At 43.1% G+C, this 17,947-nt stretch overlaps 1 protein-coding gene across 4 annotated transcripts in view; it reads right to left on the bottom strand.

Moving 5' to 3' along the window:
* Positions 1-5,601: 5,601 nt before the first annotated feature.
* LOC132590232 (tetraspanin-4) overlaps positions 5,602-17,947 on the bottom strand; it is a 487,277-nt gene continuing 474,931 nt past the window's right edge. For all 4 annotated transcript variants that reach the window (XM_060263204.1, XM_060263205.1, XM_060263202.1 and 1 more), the window contains 2 exons: positions 10,821-10,904; positions 5,602-5,826 (listed from right to left, as the gene is read on the bottom strand). In XM_060263204.1, the coding sequence (XP_060119187.1) occupies positions 5,758-5,826; positions 10,821-10,904 (153 nt within the window). In that variant the 3' untranslated portion in view covers positions 5,602-5,757. The remainder of the gene's footprint in view (positions 5,827-10,820; positions 10,905-17,947) is intronic.

Raw genomic sequence — 17,947 nt, forward strand, 5'->3', positions numbered from 1 at the left:
AAGCATCTCCAGGAAGCTAAATTCAAGTGAATGAATGGCTGAGGAAGTGGCTGCTTTTCACCTCAGGGTGTTTTTCCGTGTTTTTTAAAAATCTCATTAATGTATTTTTCTTTTGAGATGTAGTTTCCCCTAAAGGGGACAATTTTCAGCAGAAAAAATGGCCCGAGACAGCAGGGTTAGCAGCCTTTCCACTATTCCTTCATCCAAACTCCTGCATCTGTTTTTCCCCCCACCTAAATCAGAGAAAGATGCATATGATGGCATATTGCATCTAATGTTGATGCTCATGAAGTATAAGCATGATGGCAATCCCTAGTTTCCTCCTTAAAATACAAAGCGGCCCTTGCACACCTAAATCTGCAATCCTGAACATGGTTACTTAGGCATTAGCTCAGTTGAGTTCAGTTGTGCGAAGAAGAGCTGGTTTTTATACCCTGCTTTTCTCTATCCTAAGGAGTCTCAAAGTGGCTTACAATCACCTTCCCTTCCTCTCCCCACAACAGGCACCTTTTGAGGTAGGTGGGACTGAAAGAGTTCTGAGAGAACTGTGACTGACCCACGATCACCCAGCAGGCTTCATGCACTGCTGATACTGTGCATTGGAGGGGCGGGAAATCTGTGGGAGGGGTGGGATATTGTGCAAATGGAGCAGTGGAGGGGTGGGAAATCAAACCTGGTTCAGATTAGAGTCTGCCACTCCTAACCATTAGACCATGCTGGCTCTTCTTTCCAAGTAAACATGCTAAGGATTGGGCTGCATGTTATTCAGGTGCTTTTGAAAACCTGGTCTTTGTATGCACCTGGTTCTTCTCTCATTTTCCTCTTTGTTCCACTCTTGGAGCATAGCAGTAAAGTATACAATAGTAACTCTTTGACATGTAGAATCTGTTCCCATATAAGTACATGGGAAGCCCTGTCTTCACACTTCAGAGATGTCATTGCACTGCCTTCCAAAGAAGACTTGGTGCTGTTTTATAAGGTGCAAATCCTTCCATAGCATGTATGGTCAACTCACTTTTAATGCTGTTATGTATAGTTACTGTGGGCAAACAGCAATTCAACTGAAAGATAAGTAAGTGTCATAGTACGTACTCACAGACCAGAAATCTATCATTAACTGTGCTGTAAGGAGTTGAACAATCCTTTCCCTCACCCCTCCACAGGTAATAAAGATGGGCAGAGATTGTTAATTCTTTTACAGTATATTAAAGCACACAATGTATAATATTTATAGTAGACACAAGACAACACAGTCCCAACATGTGACACAGACAGAAATGTAAATCCACATTCCAATTGCTTTGACTCCAATAGGATTCCAGTAAGCCCTCGGGCTATGAACCAGAAATTAAGCACCAAGGACTCAAACCTGGATATTTAGGGGGAGCTTCACCAGCTGAGCCCTAAATAACTTTGTCATGTTGATTAAAAGCCCTGTGCTTATCATAACATGGCAAAGAGGCTGCACTGATTTCTTCCATGCTGGTGTGAATACCTGTGCAGTGAACAGACTAGACTAACAGGATTTGTTTTGGAGGGGAAGTCAGTTGTTCAGTTCTATATTGCTTGCAGTGGACTCATCAGTAAAAGCGTTAGAGCAAAAACATTTATCATTAAAAACAGGACTCAAGTGGATGCCTAAGACCATGGATGGTGTGAATAAGCTGCTGGTACCTAGTTTTTGTGGCTGGTGCTGGACTCTTTCCCTTTGCTGTGTCTGTTTCAGTGTTACAGGAAGCCAGCATCCACCTTAGCTCCAGGATTGGCAGTATTGTATGCAGAGGACCTCTCTTAAGCAAAAAAAAAAAAAAAAATGTCACCAGTTGGAACAGTTTTCAGCCATCTATTTTATTTCCTTTGGCTTTAAGGGAGAAACATTTTGGATGGCTTGGCCTACCTCATAAGATCTCTTTTTAAGTAGCAGCTTTTAAAGATCAATCAGTGATTCCACAGATGAAGATAGTATGGCAAAGATTCAGGCTTTCAGCACCTGGTTTTCTGCATCCATTCCATAAGGCAGGGGTGGCCAACGGTAGCTCTCCAGATGTTTTTTCCTACAACTCCCATCAGCCCCAGCCAGCGTGGCCAATGGCTGGGACTGATGGGAGCTGTAGGCAAAAAAACATCTGGAGAGCTACCGTTGGCCACCCCTGCCATAAGGCCTCAGGTTAGGGCAGGTCCCTTTCTCCAGTGGGCTTTCAGGAGATTTAATGCTGGTTACTTGCAATTGTGAGCTGCTTTGCTAAGAAGGGATTTTTTAGCTGCCAGCAGATTGTTGCTGTAGAACTTACTCTATAGATAATTTGCCATTTACATGTTTTGCTGCTAGTGTAGCTGGAGAAATGGCAATCTCTTACCTCCCTGTGCTGGATGGCAGGGGTGCTCATGTAAACTTCCCGAGGAGCAGTTGCACTGTGGTAGCAGCAGCTGCCATTCAGTGGAGCTACAGACCTTTTGGGGAAAACATTAATATGTAGCCCATTTGGCAACACTAGCTCCCTCCTCTTTGCAGATCACAATATAAAATGATTAACTAAGACCTCTGCTGGAAGACTCCCATCTCATTCACTTCAGCAACACAACTTCTCTGCTGTTATTTGCTGAGCCATTGAGTCTGCTGTGTTAATTTTTAATGATGGGGATCTCTACAAATAGATTTCATCTGTCTTTTACCTTTTTAGAAGCAATGTTTTATTAATGTGTTCATCACTCCATTATTCTGCTCTTCCAAGATGGGAATCCACAAGCTGTCAACAGGAGTGCTTGTGAATACTACAGTGGTAATGAGCCATGACAACAACTAACAGGATGGTACTCCCACGTAACAGTCAGTTTGCATGTACAGAAAGGGTACAGGAAGGAAGAAGGAGGGGGAGAAATAACATGTAAGCTGTTGCTTAAGGACTTAATTAACCAAAGCCAGCATAAGTAACAGTAAAGACGAGGAGGAGCGGCTAAGATGGAGGTGGGATAGGATTGGTTTTAAATCTTCCTGTGTGATTGGTGCATGCATCCTGTAACTATCCATAATAGTCCCTTGATTTGCCTATTGCTCTTTTTCACATATTCATATGGTAGGATTACTCTTCTTTGACATTCAAGTTTTTAGACCATAGCCAATTTGGAGGGTGAGGATTGAGATCAAAGCCCATGAATGAATGAAAGCCTAAGGGTAGGGCAGGTCCCTAGCTGTAGTGTCACCAGTAGTGCTTGTGTACACAGGAAGGCAGTAAAAAAAAAGTAAAGGTAGTCCCCTGTGCAAGCACCAGTCATTTTCAACCCTGGAGTGACGTTGCTTTCACAACGTTTTCATGGCCGACTTTTAACGGGGTGGTTTGCCATTGCCTTCCCCAGTCATCTACACTTTCTCCCCAGCAAGCTGGGTACTCATTTTACCGACTTCGGAAGGATGGAAGGCAACCTGGAGCTGGCTACCTGAACCAGCTTTTGCTGGGATCGAACTCAGCTCGTGAGTAGAGGGCTCTGACTGCAGTACTGCAGCTTTACCACTCTGCACCACAGGGTGCCAAGGTGCTAAATGTCCCCAGCCCTTCAATGATGTCATGGGGTTTGCAGATATAAACAAAGCTCATTAGTCCAGAGGCAGGCATTTATCATGGGCTTACAGTCCTGATTCAGAAGGCTCCAAGTCTTCTAACCTTTGGACTATATGTGTACATGCTACATGTGCATTCCCCACCACAGAGAATCATGGAAATGGCAGTCTGGGATAAGAGTCCTAAGGCTTTTTAACATCATTCTCACCAATTTATGGTTTGCAAGACTCTTTCAAGGAAATCATGACAGTAACCAGTATAAAACAAGACCATGAATAGAACTGGCATGCATACTCCGCCATACTGCCAGACTACAGATAGTCAATAGTTATTGATGCTGAGGCTCACACAGTGAAGAATAGTCTAAATAGCATCCAGCCCTTACACTTTTCATCCTACCACAGAGTACATCTTAGTGACATAGAGCTGACCTCAAATCCTTGCTTGAAGCTAATGCAACCTGGAGCTTGGCTGTGCCTTTTAGACAGGAGAGATAAAGCACTTTTCAGTCAAGGGGTGATCTTGGTTTGGTCTTATGATGTAGTCATATTTTCACAGGTCCATTTTCTTACCTCATTAGACTTGTCTGTCTGTAATCTTAATGCTTCAGTAATAAATATTCAATGATTAACTCTCTGGCTGCCATATAAAAGGTACTAAGGAAGCTATAACACTGCTTGATTTTAACTTAATGGGAATGTTTTTTGCAGACTTGTGCATTAGGAAAATTATATTAGTATCAGCAGCAATTAGACTATGGATAGCACCAGTCAGCTGTTTAGCAGGAAGGAAAAAAGGTTGGGGAAAGAAATTGGATTTGGATTGGGTTTATTCTTCCACAGACAGTGATTTATCATGAGATTCTCCTGTCTCTGTTTGCTGGATCTGTGCAATAGTGTTCACAGGCTGGCTTCAAAGTCTACTTTGAGAGACCAAAGTGTGGTATGAAATGGTTGCCTATACAGAGCTGCATTTTTTTCTGCAGTACCGACAGCCATTAATTGGGCTACCTGTGTTTCTTAGTGGGGGAATTATGCATGTTTCTTACTCTGCTTGGAGGCCATTTGGTTTAATTCTTGTAAATGGTAGTTGCCTGCTGATAAAGTAAACTTAAGTCATTCTAGTTCCTGGGTACCTCCTATGCTTGGGAAGCTCCTTCTACTTAGAACTGAAGTTATCACAGAGCAAATTACTGTAATTAAACAGTATGCCAGTACAAGTAGCAGATAGCTCTTTATGGGTCTTCTAATCTGGAAATGAGTGACAGAATAACTTGAAACAGGAATGACATTATAAGAAAACCCAGAGGAGAGTGACAAAGACAATTACTCCTTGTTTACTGAAGTAGAGATCCATCCAAAGTAATTACTTGTTTCCCAATGGCCTAAATTTTTCCTCCAAGAAATAATATTTCATTATTTTTTTCTGAATGCATGGTCCCATGGAATACAAAGCTGGGAAAGCCTCTTCCTGCTTTAGAAGGCAGCTCCTAGTCTGTTAACTTTGCTTTAGAGTGATTTATGTGTATAATACATTTATATTTTTGTATAGATTCCTACCCATTCTCATTTGCATGCCACTATTGATTTAGGTTGTAAGACCTAAATGCAGACCAGAATAGATCCTGCTTTTTCATACCTTGCTTCATAGAGAATTGAAACCACTGCTTTGAATAGAAAACTTTTCTGAATTTGTCCCATTTCCAATGATAAAATCCCAAGAGTTCATAAGCATGTTCCTTGATCTGATGCTCTGCTCGTCTACAAGGACAAACTGCCATAAAATTACACTTTTGAGTTATTCTGCATCCTCTACACCCACGTTGACAAATGACTTCACTCTGCATTTCTATGATTCGTTGGATCCACTAGGGTAGAAAATGTCTACTGACCAGCAGCCTCTGGGGAAAAGAAACTTAAACAGCCTCTTCACTCTTGTCATAATCCGTGCAAAAGGGAGCAATTTCATCATCCTTAGTTTTCTTGTTACTTAGTGAATTTTCCTTTGCCCAAACTGAGTTCCGTGACGTTTCCTCCCCCCCCCCCCTTTTGTATGATGGTGATTGATAAACTAGGGTGATTCACAAAATCTCTAGAGAGGATTATACACAGTTTATTTTACATAGAAAAAAATGAGAATGAAGAGTCCTCTTGCATCTCATAGGGAGGAAAGACAGGGCCAGTGGATTCAGAAATGGTTCTTATGCACAGTAGGTATCCGCCTTGACAACCTGACAGTACATAGTCATTGCAAATGTCAGTCCAAGAATCTGTAGGCACAAAAGGAAGTCTTGATTAAGTGATGTCATAGTATACCTTCAGTATAGTAATCAGATGCCATAGCATAGCTTCTATTTGTTTATGACACATCTCAATCTATACTTTACTATACTGACAAGTGGGATAATGTGCTTAACAAAAGGATGAAAATGACAAAAAAGCATCGTGTGGTTTCAGGTATGTGCTCAGGTTGTGAAGTAGATGTGTAAGGAAGACTTTATCATAGATGCATGGATTTAGTTAACATGGCATTCTTGTCCTTGGGATTATGACAGCAAATCAGGGGAGTCCATGCTTTTCAGTACACTTGTAAAAGTAGTTATACTATGAAATCAACTGTGGAAGGATGGTCATGCTAATAATAATAATAATAATAAATTTTTATTTATATCCCACCCTCCCCGCCAAGGCAGGCTCAGGGCGGCTGATTTTAAGCACAAGAAGTCATGAAGTGCTGTTGCCCCTTAGATACCAAATAGCTTTACTGTGGTGCAGGCACCATGGCTGTGATGTAGGTTGTTGATTCATGTCAGGATAATGCCGTTATTTGGTCAGAAGTTCTCCTATGCAAGTACCACTGAAATAGGACTTGTGGAGCTTGTGCAGAAGAACTTCTTTGATGCATATTTAGCCTTGAAAGACAGCCATGCTGTTCTGCAGTAGAAGAGCTGAAGTCTAGTAGCACCTTAGAGACTGACAAAGTTTTGAGGGTATAAGCTGTCAAGAGTCAAAAATCCTTTGTCAGATACCCTGACGAAGGGAGCTTTGACTCTTGCAAGCTTATACCCTGAACATCTTGTTGGTCTCCAAGGTGTTTCTGGACTTTAATCAAGCACACTGAACTTCCGTCCCCCCCATTCAGGTCAATGAAATTTAAGCTAATGAAATATATAAAAGACTGGGGACTTCAGCACTTGCTTATTATGCTACAGTCAACTTGCTTTGATTGTCTGTCCCCAGGAAAGCATAGGAAGTAGAGTTCTGACTAGGGGTGGGGGTGAGAGGGACAGTGGCTGATGATAGCTGACAGGATTCTCAGCAGTACAGTTTGTTTATTTATTAGATTTGGCTTAAATCCCACCCTCCCTGCAAGCAGGCTCAGGGCGCATTACAACAAACATTCAACCTCCATTAACAGTTAACTAGTATACCTAGGTCGACATTCAATTAAAATAGGATTCCTTGAAAGAAGCATGGCTGTTAAGCTGATGTAAAACAGCATATGTTTGTAGTATACTTATACCCTTAGGCAACTATCCATTACAAACATAACTGCACAAACCAACTGATTTCATTGAGCTTGTCTGGTTAACTTGAAGTTGGATTGTGCTGTTCACCTACTCTTTGTAGGACTGTAAGTAATTTTTTTGTTAGTGTGGCAATCTTTAATTAGCTTAATTCATATGCGCTAAATTGTTAGTGGCAAGTTTTAATAGCCAAGCAATATATGTTGAGGACAAATATGTTGATTTTTGAGTTCATTTTTATGACAACTAAAAGGGAATGGTAAAGAAAATTCTAAAGATGGTGTATTTAACCTTGGAGTTACGCCAGCTGAAGCACCTTGGAGTTACACCTTGGAGTTACGCCAGCTGAAGCAAGGGCTCAGACGACTAGAGAGGCGGTGGAGGCATACTCGGGACGAAGTGACGAGAACATCCTATAGAACGTTTATGAAGTCATATGAGATGGCAGTCAAGACTGCAAAGAAACAATACTTTGCAGCCAAGATTGCATCTGCAAATTCGCGCCCAGCACAATTATTTAGGGTAATTGGAGACCTTATAACACTGCCACAAGGCAAACCAAACGTTAGAGAATTGGAGATAGGCTGTGAGGCATCTGCGAAATATTTTGCAGATAAAATCTCGTCACTCCGCCAAGACCTACCTATCACATTAGATACAGTAAGTCAGACTGAGGCTCCGCGCCTGTCTTTGGATTTATCGCTGGACCACTTCGACCCACTCAGCCTGGAAGAAGTTGATGGAATTCTCTCCGCTGCTCGCCCAACAACATGCGATCTGGACCCTTGCCCCTCCTGGCTGATTAAATCGTGCCAGAGGGAGCTTAGATGTCCTTTACGGGACATCATAAATAGATCCCTCCTAGAGGGGCGTTTTCCAACGCCGCTGAAAGAGGCCTTGGTCCGCCCCCTCTTGAAAAAACCAACAGCAGACCCGGCCGAATTGGCGAACTACCGACCGGTGTCTAATTTACCATTCCTAGGTAAAATTATCGAGAGGGCAGTGGCGCTGCAGCTACAGAGATTTCTAGATGACGCTTCTGTCCTAGACCCGTGCCAGTCTGGCTTCCGACCGGGCCACGGGACGGAGACGGTCTTGGTCGCCTTGGCAGATGATCTCCAACGGCAACTGGATCGAGGCGGTGTAGCAGTGCTGATGTTATTAGATCTGTCGGCTGCATTTGACACGGTCGACCATCGGCTACTGATCCACCGCCTCGCCGACATTGGGGTTAAGGGGTCTGCTTTACAATGGCTCTCCTCTTTCCTCATGGGTCGGGGACAAAGGGTGGCGATCGGGGGTGAACGATCCCAGAGGCGCACACTAGACTGTGGGGTGCCTCAGGGAGCAGTCCTCTCCCCGATGTTATTTAACATCTATATGCGCCCCCTTGCCCAGATTGCCAGGAGGTTTGGGCTGGGTTGCCATCAATATGCAGATGACACCCAGCTCTATCTGCTAATGGACGGCCGGCCCGCCTCCCCCCCGGAAGACCTGGACCGGGCGTTACAGGCTATTGCAACGTGGCTTAGGCTGAGTGGGCTGAAGTTGAATCCGGCAAAGACAGAGGTTCTCTGTGTGGGTCGCGGCGCTCCAGGGGGGGAAATATCTCTCCCGACCTTCGATGGTGTGCAGCTAAAGGCGGCGCAGCAGGTGAAGAGTCTGGGTGTCTTGCTGGAGCCTTCATTATCAATGGAGGCCCAGATAACAGCAACTGCCAAGTCAGCATTCTTCCATCTGAGGCGGGCAAAGCAGTTGGCCCCTTTTCTGGAGCATCGGGACCTAGCAACGGTGATCCATGCGACGGTCACCTCACGATTGGACTACTGTAACGCCCTCTACATGGGGCTGCCTCTGTGCCGGACCCGGAAGTTGCAGCTAGTGCAGAACGCGGCGGCCAGGCTACTGCTCGGTCTCCCAAGATGGGAGCACGTACGGCCGGGGCTACGCGAACTGCACTGGTTGCCGATTGTATACCGGGTCCAGTACAAAGTGCTGGTTATCACCTTTAAAGCCCTATATGGCCGAGGACCAGCCTACCTGAAGGACCGTCTCTCCCCGTATGAACCCCAGAGAGCACTGAGGTCAATAGGAAAGAACAGACTGACTACCCCTGGGCCAAGACAAATTAAACTACAGAATACCCGCTCTCGGGCCTTCTCGGCCGCAGCCCCACATCTCTGGAACCAACTCCCAGAGGAGGTGCGGGCCCTGCGGAACCTTGCTCAGTTCCGCAGGGCCTGCAAGACCACCCTTTTTAAATTAGCTTTTATGAATGATTGAAGTATAAATCAACAACGAAGAAAATCCGCCATCAGTACTAATCAGATAGCGTCAATGATAGTATTATACTTGTTTTAGTTAATTGATTTAATGGGTTTTAAGGTTAATTAATGCTTAATTTTAATGTTTATAACGTAACTGTTCATAATGTAACTGTTTTATTGCTTGGTGCACCATTGGTCACCGCACTGTTAGCCGCCCTGAGCCTGCTTCGGCAGGGGAGGGCGGGGTACAAATAAAAATTTATTATATTATTATTATTATTATTAACAAGTGTGTTTCCTCACATTTCCTTCAAAAAGGAAGTTTGTGATATGAAAATGTACTGAAACTTAATCAGCTGAAGGCAGATGATTGACAAATGAAAACTTCTGTCATCAGTTGACAGTCCTACTGAGGAGCTGCTGTGAGTGTGGACTAAAGTTTATAGGATTTCAGTTGTTTAGGGCTCCTTTAATAGGGTGTTTCAGCCACTCTTCAGTACCTCTGCTTATACTGAACTTGCACCTCACTTTGCATACCTAGGCTACACTCCAGAGAAAGGTAGCCACACGAGTCCCACAGAAATCAATGGAGCCAGTTAATTAATTTCAATGGGATAAAGGCCCAGACTAGATTCTTTTTTTGAGAGTCAGGCCTGGGTCCCCCAACCTGAATCTCATAACACCTGCTATTCATCATATTGCTGGAAACTCATTTCCCAGGCATACACTATGCCAATTCAGATTGGGGCTGCAGTACTGAGGGGTGGGTGGGAAAGTAATCCCCTATGCAAGCACCAGTCATTTCCAGCTCTGGGGTGACGTTGCATCACTGTTTTCACAGCAGACTTTTAACAAAGTGGTTTGCCATTGCCTTCCCCTGTCATCTCTGCTTTACACCCATTTTACCGACCTCGGAAGGATGGAAGGCTGAGTCAGCCTTGCGCTGGCTACCTAAACCCAGCTTCTGCTGAGATCAAACTCAGGTCATGAGCAGAGCTTGGACTGTAGTACTGCAGCTTACCACTCTGTGCCACAGGGCTTTACTGAGGGAAAGGACCCTTCCAACCCAAAACAGCACAAATTGGGGAACTGCTCCTGTAGTTCCTGGAGGAAGGGTAGGCCAGTCACTCTCCCTCAGTCTAACTTATCTCATAGGATTGTTGTAAGGATAAAATGGAAGAGGGCGGAATGATGTGAGAAGCCACTTTGGGTAAGAAAAGTGAGGTACAGATATCTAAATAAATAAAGTTTTTAAATAGTGCAGGTGAAAGGCTTTATCAGGGTCTCACATACTTGGGAAATAGCTGATGTACATGCACAGAAAAAGGACAAAGTGTTAAGTCTTACATGGCTGATGTGAGTAACTATTGCTAGGGCAGTCTACAGCGACAATACGAAGTGAAAGTCCACATAAATTCAAACCTTTCAAAACAGAAATTACTCAGGCAAGAAGAGGTCAGTATAATGTACCTGAACCAAAGCTGTACACAATCCAAAAATCCCCACTGCTAGCAGGTTTTCCTGAAGCCACATTTTCACGGTGTCATAGCAAGGCTAAAAAAGAGGGTGGGAGAGGAAAAAACACTTATTTGCACAGGAACATAAATGTTTGTTATTTTTGAAATCAAAAGGCACAAGTAGAAATGGAGGTGTCAGCTCATCCCAAGTAATTGGAGGTTTTGATTAAAACATTCTGTGACCTAGGGGTGCCAGCCTCCAGGTGGAACCTGGGGATCCCCCAGAATTAGAGTTAATCTCCAGACTACAGAGGTCAGTTCCCTTGGAGAAAATGGATGCTTTGGAGGGTGGGCTCTATGGCACTGTACCCCATTGAAGTCCCTGTCCTCCCCACATTCCACCCTCCAATATCCAAGAGTTTCCCAACCTGACAACCCTACCCCCCCAATCCCCTGCTGATGGCCAGGAGGGACCTGGCAACCCTATGTTAAACACAAAAAGTAACCGTAGGGTTTGGCTGGCAACAAAGCAGGGCTTGTTTTTTTTTAACAGGAACACACAGAAACGCAGTTCCGGCTAGCTTGGTGTCAGAGGTGTGGCCTAATATGTAAATGAGTTCCTGTTGGGCTTTTTCTGCAAAAAAAAACTCTGCAACAAAGTATTGTTTGAAGGGCTCAGAAAGGTTGTGTCTGAAGATCACATGGATGGATTCTGTGGGAAAGATGTAGTAATCAGGAAGGAATGGGAAAAGCCAGTTATAACAAGTTATAATGGAAGAGTTGAGACATGTATTAGCTTGCATTATTTTTGTTAACAACCATAATTGGGAGATGCTATTGCTGAGTGCAAACTGGGAGAGTTCACAATACATACTTGTCCAGTTTGAAAATATTCTCTCCACCATAGGAGGATTCCAGGCACTTCCAAATTTCTGTCTGGATCTTGATGTAATTTACTTTTGGGTTCCTCGTCATTCCTTACTATATCCCCCCCCCCCACTTCCAGGGGAGTGTAAGAAATGGAAAGAAAGTGGCCAGGGATGGGGGGGGGGTGGATGATATAGGTTCTTTGGGGTGAGCGTATTGTAGGAAGTGTTGGGTTGGGAGGAGATGAGTTATGTAATCCATTTACTTTTTGTAATCTGCTTGCAAGCTTGAAGTCTTTTTAACTCAAAGTCCCCCCCCCCCATACAAGCCAGTACAATCATAAAAAGCAAGGGGAAATTGAGGCAAGCCAAGGGGGATTTGCCTACAGTAAGAGAGCACATTGCACTGCGTTTTGTTAAACTGGCAGTGCTGTTGGTATTTCAAACCTGAGTAGTTATTACTTTGTTGCTAGGATTGATTAAGCCAGTACATAACAGAGAAAATATTTGCCTGCCATTTCAGAGCTACAGTTTTATCTCAAGAAACATTGTGTGATTTAGTCATATGTAATTTTCCCAAAGCCAGCTAGTGAGCCTCATAGCAGTCTGCTTAGGAGAGGAGGAGCAGGTGAAAAACCAAACCCTCTGGTTCATTGTTACAATAACACTGCAGCACAGCAACCACCTAACACTTCAAGATGGGGACTGTAGTATTTAACTTGAATATACAGGAGTGTTCCTGGGAAAGGTAGACATTTTCTCCATTATATGGAGTTTTGGCATGTTGGACATATAGGGGCTTTTAAATGTATTCAACAGATACTTATCCCCAATTTAAATCAGCATTGAACTGAAATGGTGGGGAGGCAGCAGTTTGTGAAAAGCATACTTGAAACTAAAAACCTCCACCCCAGTGATTTTACCAACTGAGGCATGAGTCTGAGAATCTGTTGGATGGGTCATGTGACCATGCAAGAAGTGCTGACATCATTCAAATGAGTTTCATTTCCCTGATATGTCAACCAATAACTAAATCTTACTGGCTATATTATGCTGCCTTTTCCTATCCTGCCTCTAGATATTATCCCTGGATAGAAACACTGTAGACAGAACATGTTGAGGGGGGTGTTGCTCTATAAATAAAAGAAAGCATAGAATCAAATAAGCTAGAAATCATTAGGGGCTTAAACTCCCCCACAGAATTGTTGCTTGTGGAGATACTGGACACTTCCTTAGAGCAACTTAAAAGTAGGGATGCCCATCTGACCAAAACCATGATAGTGAACCCAAGATGCCGAAGAAGATAAAGGAGGCAACAAAAGTGGAAAGTGTTGTAATAACAGGTGAGTTCAAGTATCCTCATATTGACTAGGCGAATGGGTGCGCTAGTCATGTCTTACAGATGAGGTTTCTGTTGCCAGAGTCCAAAACAATCTCATTTGTGAAAGAGGGAACTTCACAAAAATGAGATTAGGAAGCTGAAAGGGAGAATATAAAGAGAGTCAAATCCCCCCAGGATGCTTGGAAGCTATTTAAAACCACATTAGCCTGATAGAATCCATACCTCAGGCTAGGAAAGGTACCACCAAGTATGTGGTTAATGAACCAAATCAAAGAAGCTATAACATGCAAAAAAGGCTTCCTTTAAAAAAGTAGTTCACTTAAAATATATGAACAGAAATGAACACAGGTTCTGGCAACTCAAATATAAGTTGATAATAAGCAGGGCTTTTTTTGTAGAAAAAGCCCAGCAGGAACTCATTGCATATTAGGCCACACCCCCTGATGTCACCATAGTTTCACACGGCTTTTTTGCAGAAAAAGCCCACCAGGAACTCATTTACATATTAGGCCACACCCCTGACACCAAACTAGCTGGAAATGCGTTCCTGCTCAAAAAAAGCTCTGATAATAAGGCAAACAAAAACAGATTTTGAGAAGTGGATTGCTAAATACAGTAAAACAATAAGTAGTTCTTCAAATACATCAGAAACAGGAAATTGGCTGTAGAGGGGGTTCGGCCATTAGACGACAAAGGAGAAAAAAGATTTCTTAAAACAGACATGACAGAGAAACTGAATGAGTTCTTTGCATCCATTTTCACTGTTTTCAGGAAGGGTATCTGAATAGCGTAGTCAAATTTAGGTGATGAGAGATTAAGTTCTAGGACAAGAGAGCAATTTTAAAACTAGCAAGTCTCTATGTACAGATGGCATATGTATGCGGGTTCCTAATTTGTGGGAATTTCAGAAACTTGGTGGAATGAGGAGAATCAGTGGGACACGGTGATTCCTGGATATAAGTTATATCGGAAGGATAGGGAGGGAAGGGTTGGAGGTGGGGTGGCTCTGTATGTCAGAGAGGATATACGGTCCAGTAAGACTGAGGTCAGAGAATTAGATTCCCTTTTAGAAATGCTTTGGGTTGAAATAGAGGGCCCAAAAGGAAATTTAACTATGGGAGTTTGTTATCGCCCACCAAATCAAAAGAGAGAGGACGATTATAATATGATGGAAGGATTAAAGATAGCGGCTAAATGTAAAAACTGTGTCGTAATAGGTGATTTTAACTACCCGCAGATTGATTGGGTCAATATGTGTTCTGGTCAACAGAAAGAGATTGAGTTTCTTGATGCTCTCAATGACTGTGCTATGGAGCAGATGGTCTCAGAACCTACCAGGGGTGGGGCGATCCTGGATCTGGTCCTAAGTAATGCCCAAGACTTGGTGAGAGATGTAAAAGTGATTGCGCCGCTTGGGAACAGTGACCATAATGTTATTGATTTCACTGTTTGTATAAATAGGGAGTTGCCCAAAAAGACCGCCACAACCACATTTAACTTTAAAAGGGGTAAATTCTCTGAGATGAGGAGGCATGTGAGGAGGAAACTGAAAGGAAAGGTAAATACGGTCAAAACCCTTGGGGAAGCTTGGAGACTATTTAAAACTATAATCCTAGAAGCTCAGATAAAATGCATACCACAAGTTAGGAAAGGCACAAACACGTATAAGAAGAGGCCAGCATGGTTAACAAACAAAGTAATGGAAGCTGTAAAAGGTAAGAAGGACTCCTTTAGCGGTGGAAAACCAGTCCAAGTGATATTAATAAAAGGGAACACAGGCAGTGGCAAATCAAATGCAAGACTGTGATCAGGCAGGCAAAAAGGGACTATGAGGAGCATATTGCAAAAAACATAAAGACCAACAATAAACATTTCTTCAAATATATTAGAAGTAGGAAACCAGCCAGGGAAGCAGTGGGGCCCTTGGATGACCATGGGGTAAAAGGATTACTGAAGGAGGATGGGGAAATGGCTGAGAAGCTGAATGCATTTTTTGCCTCTGTCTTCACCGTGGAAGATGAGAAGTGTTTGCCCGTCCCAGAACCACTAATATTGGAAGGGGTGCTGAAAGACCTGAGTCAGATTGAGGTGACAAAAGAGGAGGTCCTACAACTAATAGACAAATTAAAAACTAATAAGTCACCGGGTCCGGATGGCATACATCCGAGAGTTCTGAAAGAACTCAAAGTTGAACTTGTGGATCTTCTAACAAAAATCTGTAATCTTTCATTGAAATCTGCCTCCGTTCCTGAGGACTGGAAGGTAGCAAATGTCACCCCCATCTTTAAAAAGGGTTCCAGGGGAGATCCGGGAAATTACAGGCCAGTCAGTCTGATTTCAATACCGGGAAAATTGGTAGAAACCATTATCAAGGACAGAATGAGTAGGCACATTGATGAACACGGGTTATTGAGGAAGACTCAACATGGGTTCTGTAGGGGAAGATCTTGCCTCACTAACCTGTTACATTTCTTTGAGGGGGTGAACAAACTTGTGGACAAAGGAGACCCAATAGATGTTGTTTACCTTGACTTCCAGAAAGCTTTTGATAAAGTTCCTCATCAAAGGCTCCTTAGAAAGCTTGAGAGTCATGGAGTAAAAGGACAGGTCCTCTTGTGGATCAAAAACTGGCTGAGTAATAGGAAGCAGAGAGTGAGTATAAATGGGCAGTCTTCGCAGTGGAGGACGGTAAGCAGTGGGGTGCCGCAGGGCTCGGTACTGGGTCCCATGCTCTTTAACTTGTTCATAAATGATTTAGAGTTGGGAGTGAGCAGTGAAGTGGCCAAATCTGCGGATGACACTAAATTGTTCAGGGTGGTGAGAACCAGAGAGGATTGTGAGGAACTCCAAAGGTATCTGTTGAGGCTGGGTGAGTGGGCGTCAACGTGGCAGATGTGGTTCAATGTGGCCAAGTGCAAAGTAATGCACATTGGGGCCAAGAATCCCAGCTACAAATACAAGTTGATGGGGATGTGAACTGGCAGAGACTGACCATGAGAGAGATCTTGGGGTCGTGGTAGATAATTCACTGAAAATGTCAAGACAGTGTGCGTTTGCAATAAAAAGGCAAACGCCATGCTGGGAATTATTAGAAAGGGAATTGAAAACAAATCAGCCAGTATCATAATGCCCCTGTATAAATCGATGGTGCGGTCTCATTTGGAGTACTGTGTGCAGTTCTGGTCGCCGCACCTCAAAAAGGATATTATAGCATTGGAGAAAGTTCAGAAAAGGGCAACTAGAATGATTAAAGGGCTGGAACACCTTCCCTATGAAGAAAGGTTGAAACGCTTAGGGCTTTTTAGCTTGGAGAAACGTCGACTGAGGGGTGACATGATAGAGGTTTACAAGATAATGCATGGGATGGAGAAAGTAGAGAAAGAAGTACTTTTCTCCCTTTCTCACAATACAAGAACTCGTAGGCATTCGATGAAATTGCTGAGCAGACAGGTTAAAACGGATAAAAGGAAGTACTTCTTCACCCAAAGGGTGATTAACATGTGGAATTCACTGCCACAGGAGGTAGTGGCGGCCACAAGCATGGCCACCTTCAAGAGGGGGTTAGATAAAAATATGGAGCAGAGGTCCATCAGTGGCTATTAGCCACAGTGTGTGTGTGTGTGTGTGTATATATATATATATATATATATATATATATATATATATATATATATATACACACACACACACACACACACACACACACACACACACACATATTTGGCCGCTGTGTGACACAGAATGTTGGACTGGATGGGCCATTGGCCTGATCTAACATGGCTTCTCTTATGTTCTTATGTTCTAAGGAACTCAATTGTGAAATGTTGACCTTCTAACCAGTATAGGTAATTTATTGCTAAAATATGCCTCTGAATGACAGAAAAGTAGATAATGTTACAATTCTTTTTTTAAAAGGGGTCCAGGGAGGATCCAAGATATTGAAGACCACCTAGCCTCATGTCTGCTCTGGATAAATTTGTAGAATTTTGTAGAAATGATTATTAAAGATAGAGGTTTGGACCCAATAAACAAATCCTGTGCAAGCTAGATAGCTTCTGCCTTGGAGCATACATCTTGTGGCTCCAGCGTCAAGGGGAGGGGCCAAGGCAGGCACCCCAGGCAAAATTCCTCCCTACTAACACATTCTAGTTTAGTTTACAGTTTCAACTGAAATAACACACAACCACACCATTTTCAGAAAAAGTGGAATAAAATTGGCCACAACTTTTATTGGTTACAGCTGCAGTAAGTAAGCCTTGGCGCAGCATGGAGTAAGGATCCCACTCATCGACTGACCCGCCTGCCAGTCGATGCTCTGCTGGTCACCTTGGGATGGCAGGTTAGGGATTCCACTTATCCTGTAGAAGAAAAAAATCTCCTGAGGAGAACTCCTCATGGCTTCTGCAAAGGGAAGCTTTGCCTTACTAACCTTTTAGAGTTCTTTGAGAAGGTTAATAAGCGGTTTAGATAAGGGTGATCTAGTAGACATTGTACACTTAGACTTCCATGAAACTTTTGACAAAGAGCCTTACCACAGATTCTTCTTAGCAATTATGGATTAAAGACTGGTTAAATTATAGGAAACAAAGAGCAGAAATAAATGAACTTCTCACAATGGAGAGAGGTAATCAGTGACGTCCAACAACAACTGATGTTAGAACTGGTGCTACTTAATTTGTTCATAAGTGATCTGGAATTGGCGTGAGTAGCATAGCCTAATTTGTGGATGATACCAGTTTATTCAGGATGGTAAAAACCAAGGCAATGTGAAGAACTCCAGGAGGATCTCTCTAAGGTAAGTGGGCAACAGCATGGCAAACGACATTCAGTGTGGAAAACTACACTAGAACAAAAAATTAAATATATGCTGACAGGGTTTGAACTGGCAGAGACTGAGAAAGAGAAGAAATGTTGGGGTTGTAGCAAATATCT

The sequence above is a fragment of the Heteronotia binoei genome, chromosome 21, assembly GCF_032191835.1.
Source record: "Heteronotia binoei isolate CCM8104 ecotype False Entrance Well chromosome 21, APGP_CSIRO_Hbin_v1, whole genome shotgun sequence".
NCBI lineage: Eukaryota > Metazoa > Chordata > Lepidosauria > Squamata > Gekkonidae > Heteronotia > Heteronotia binoei.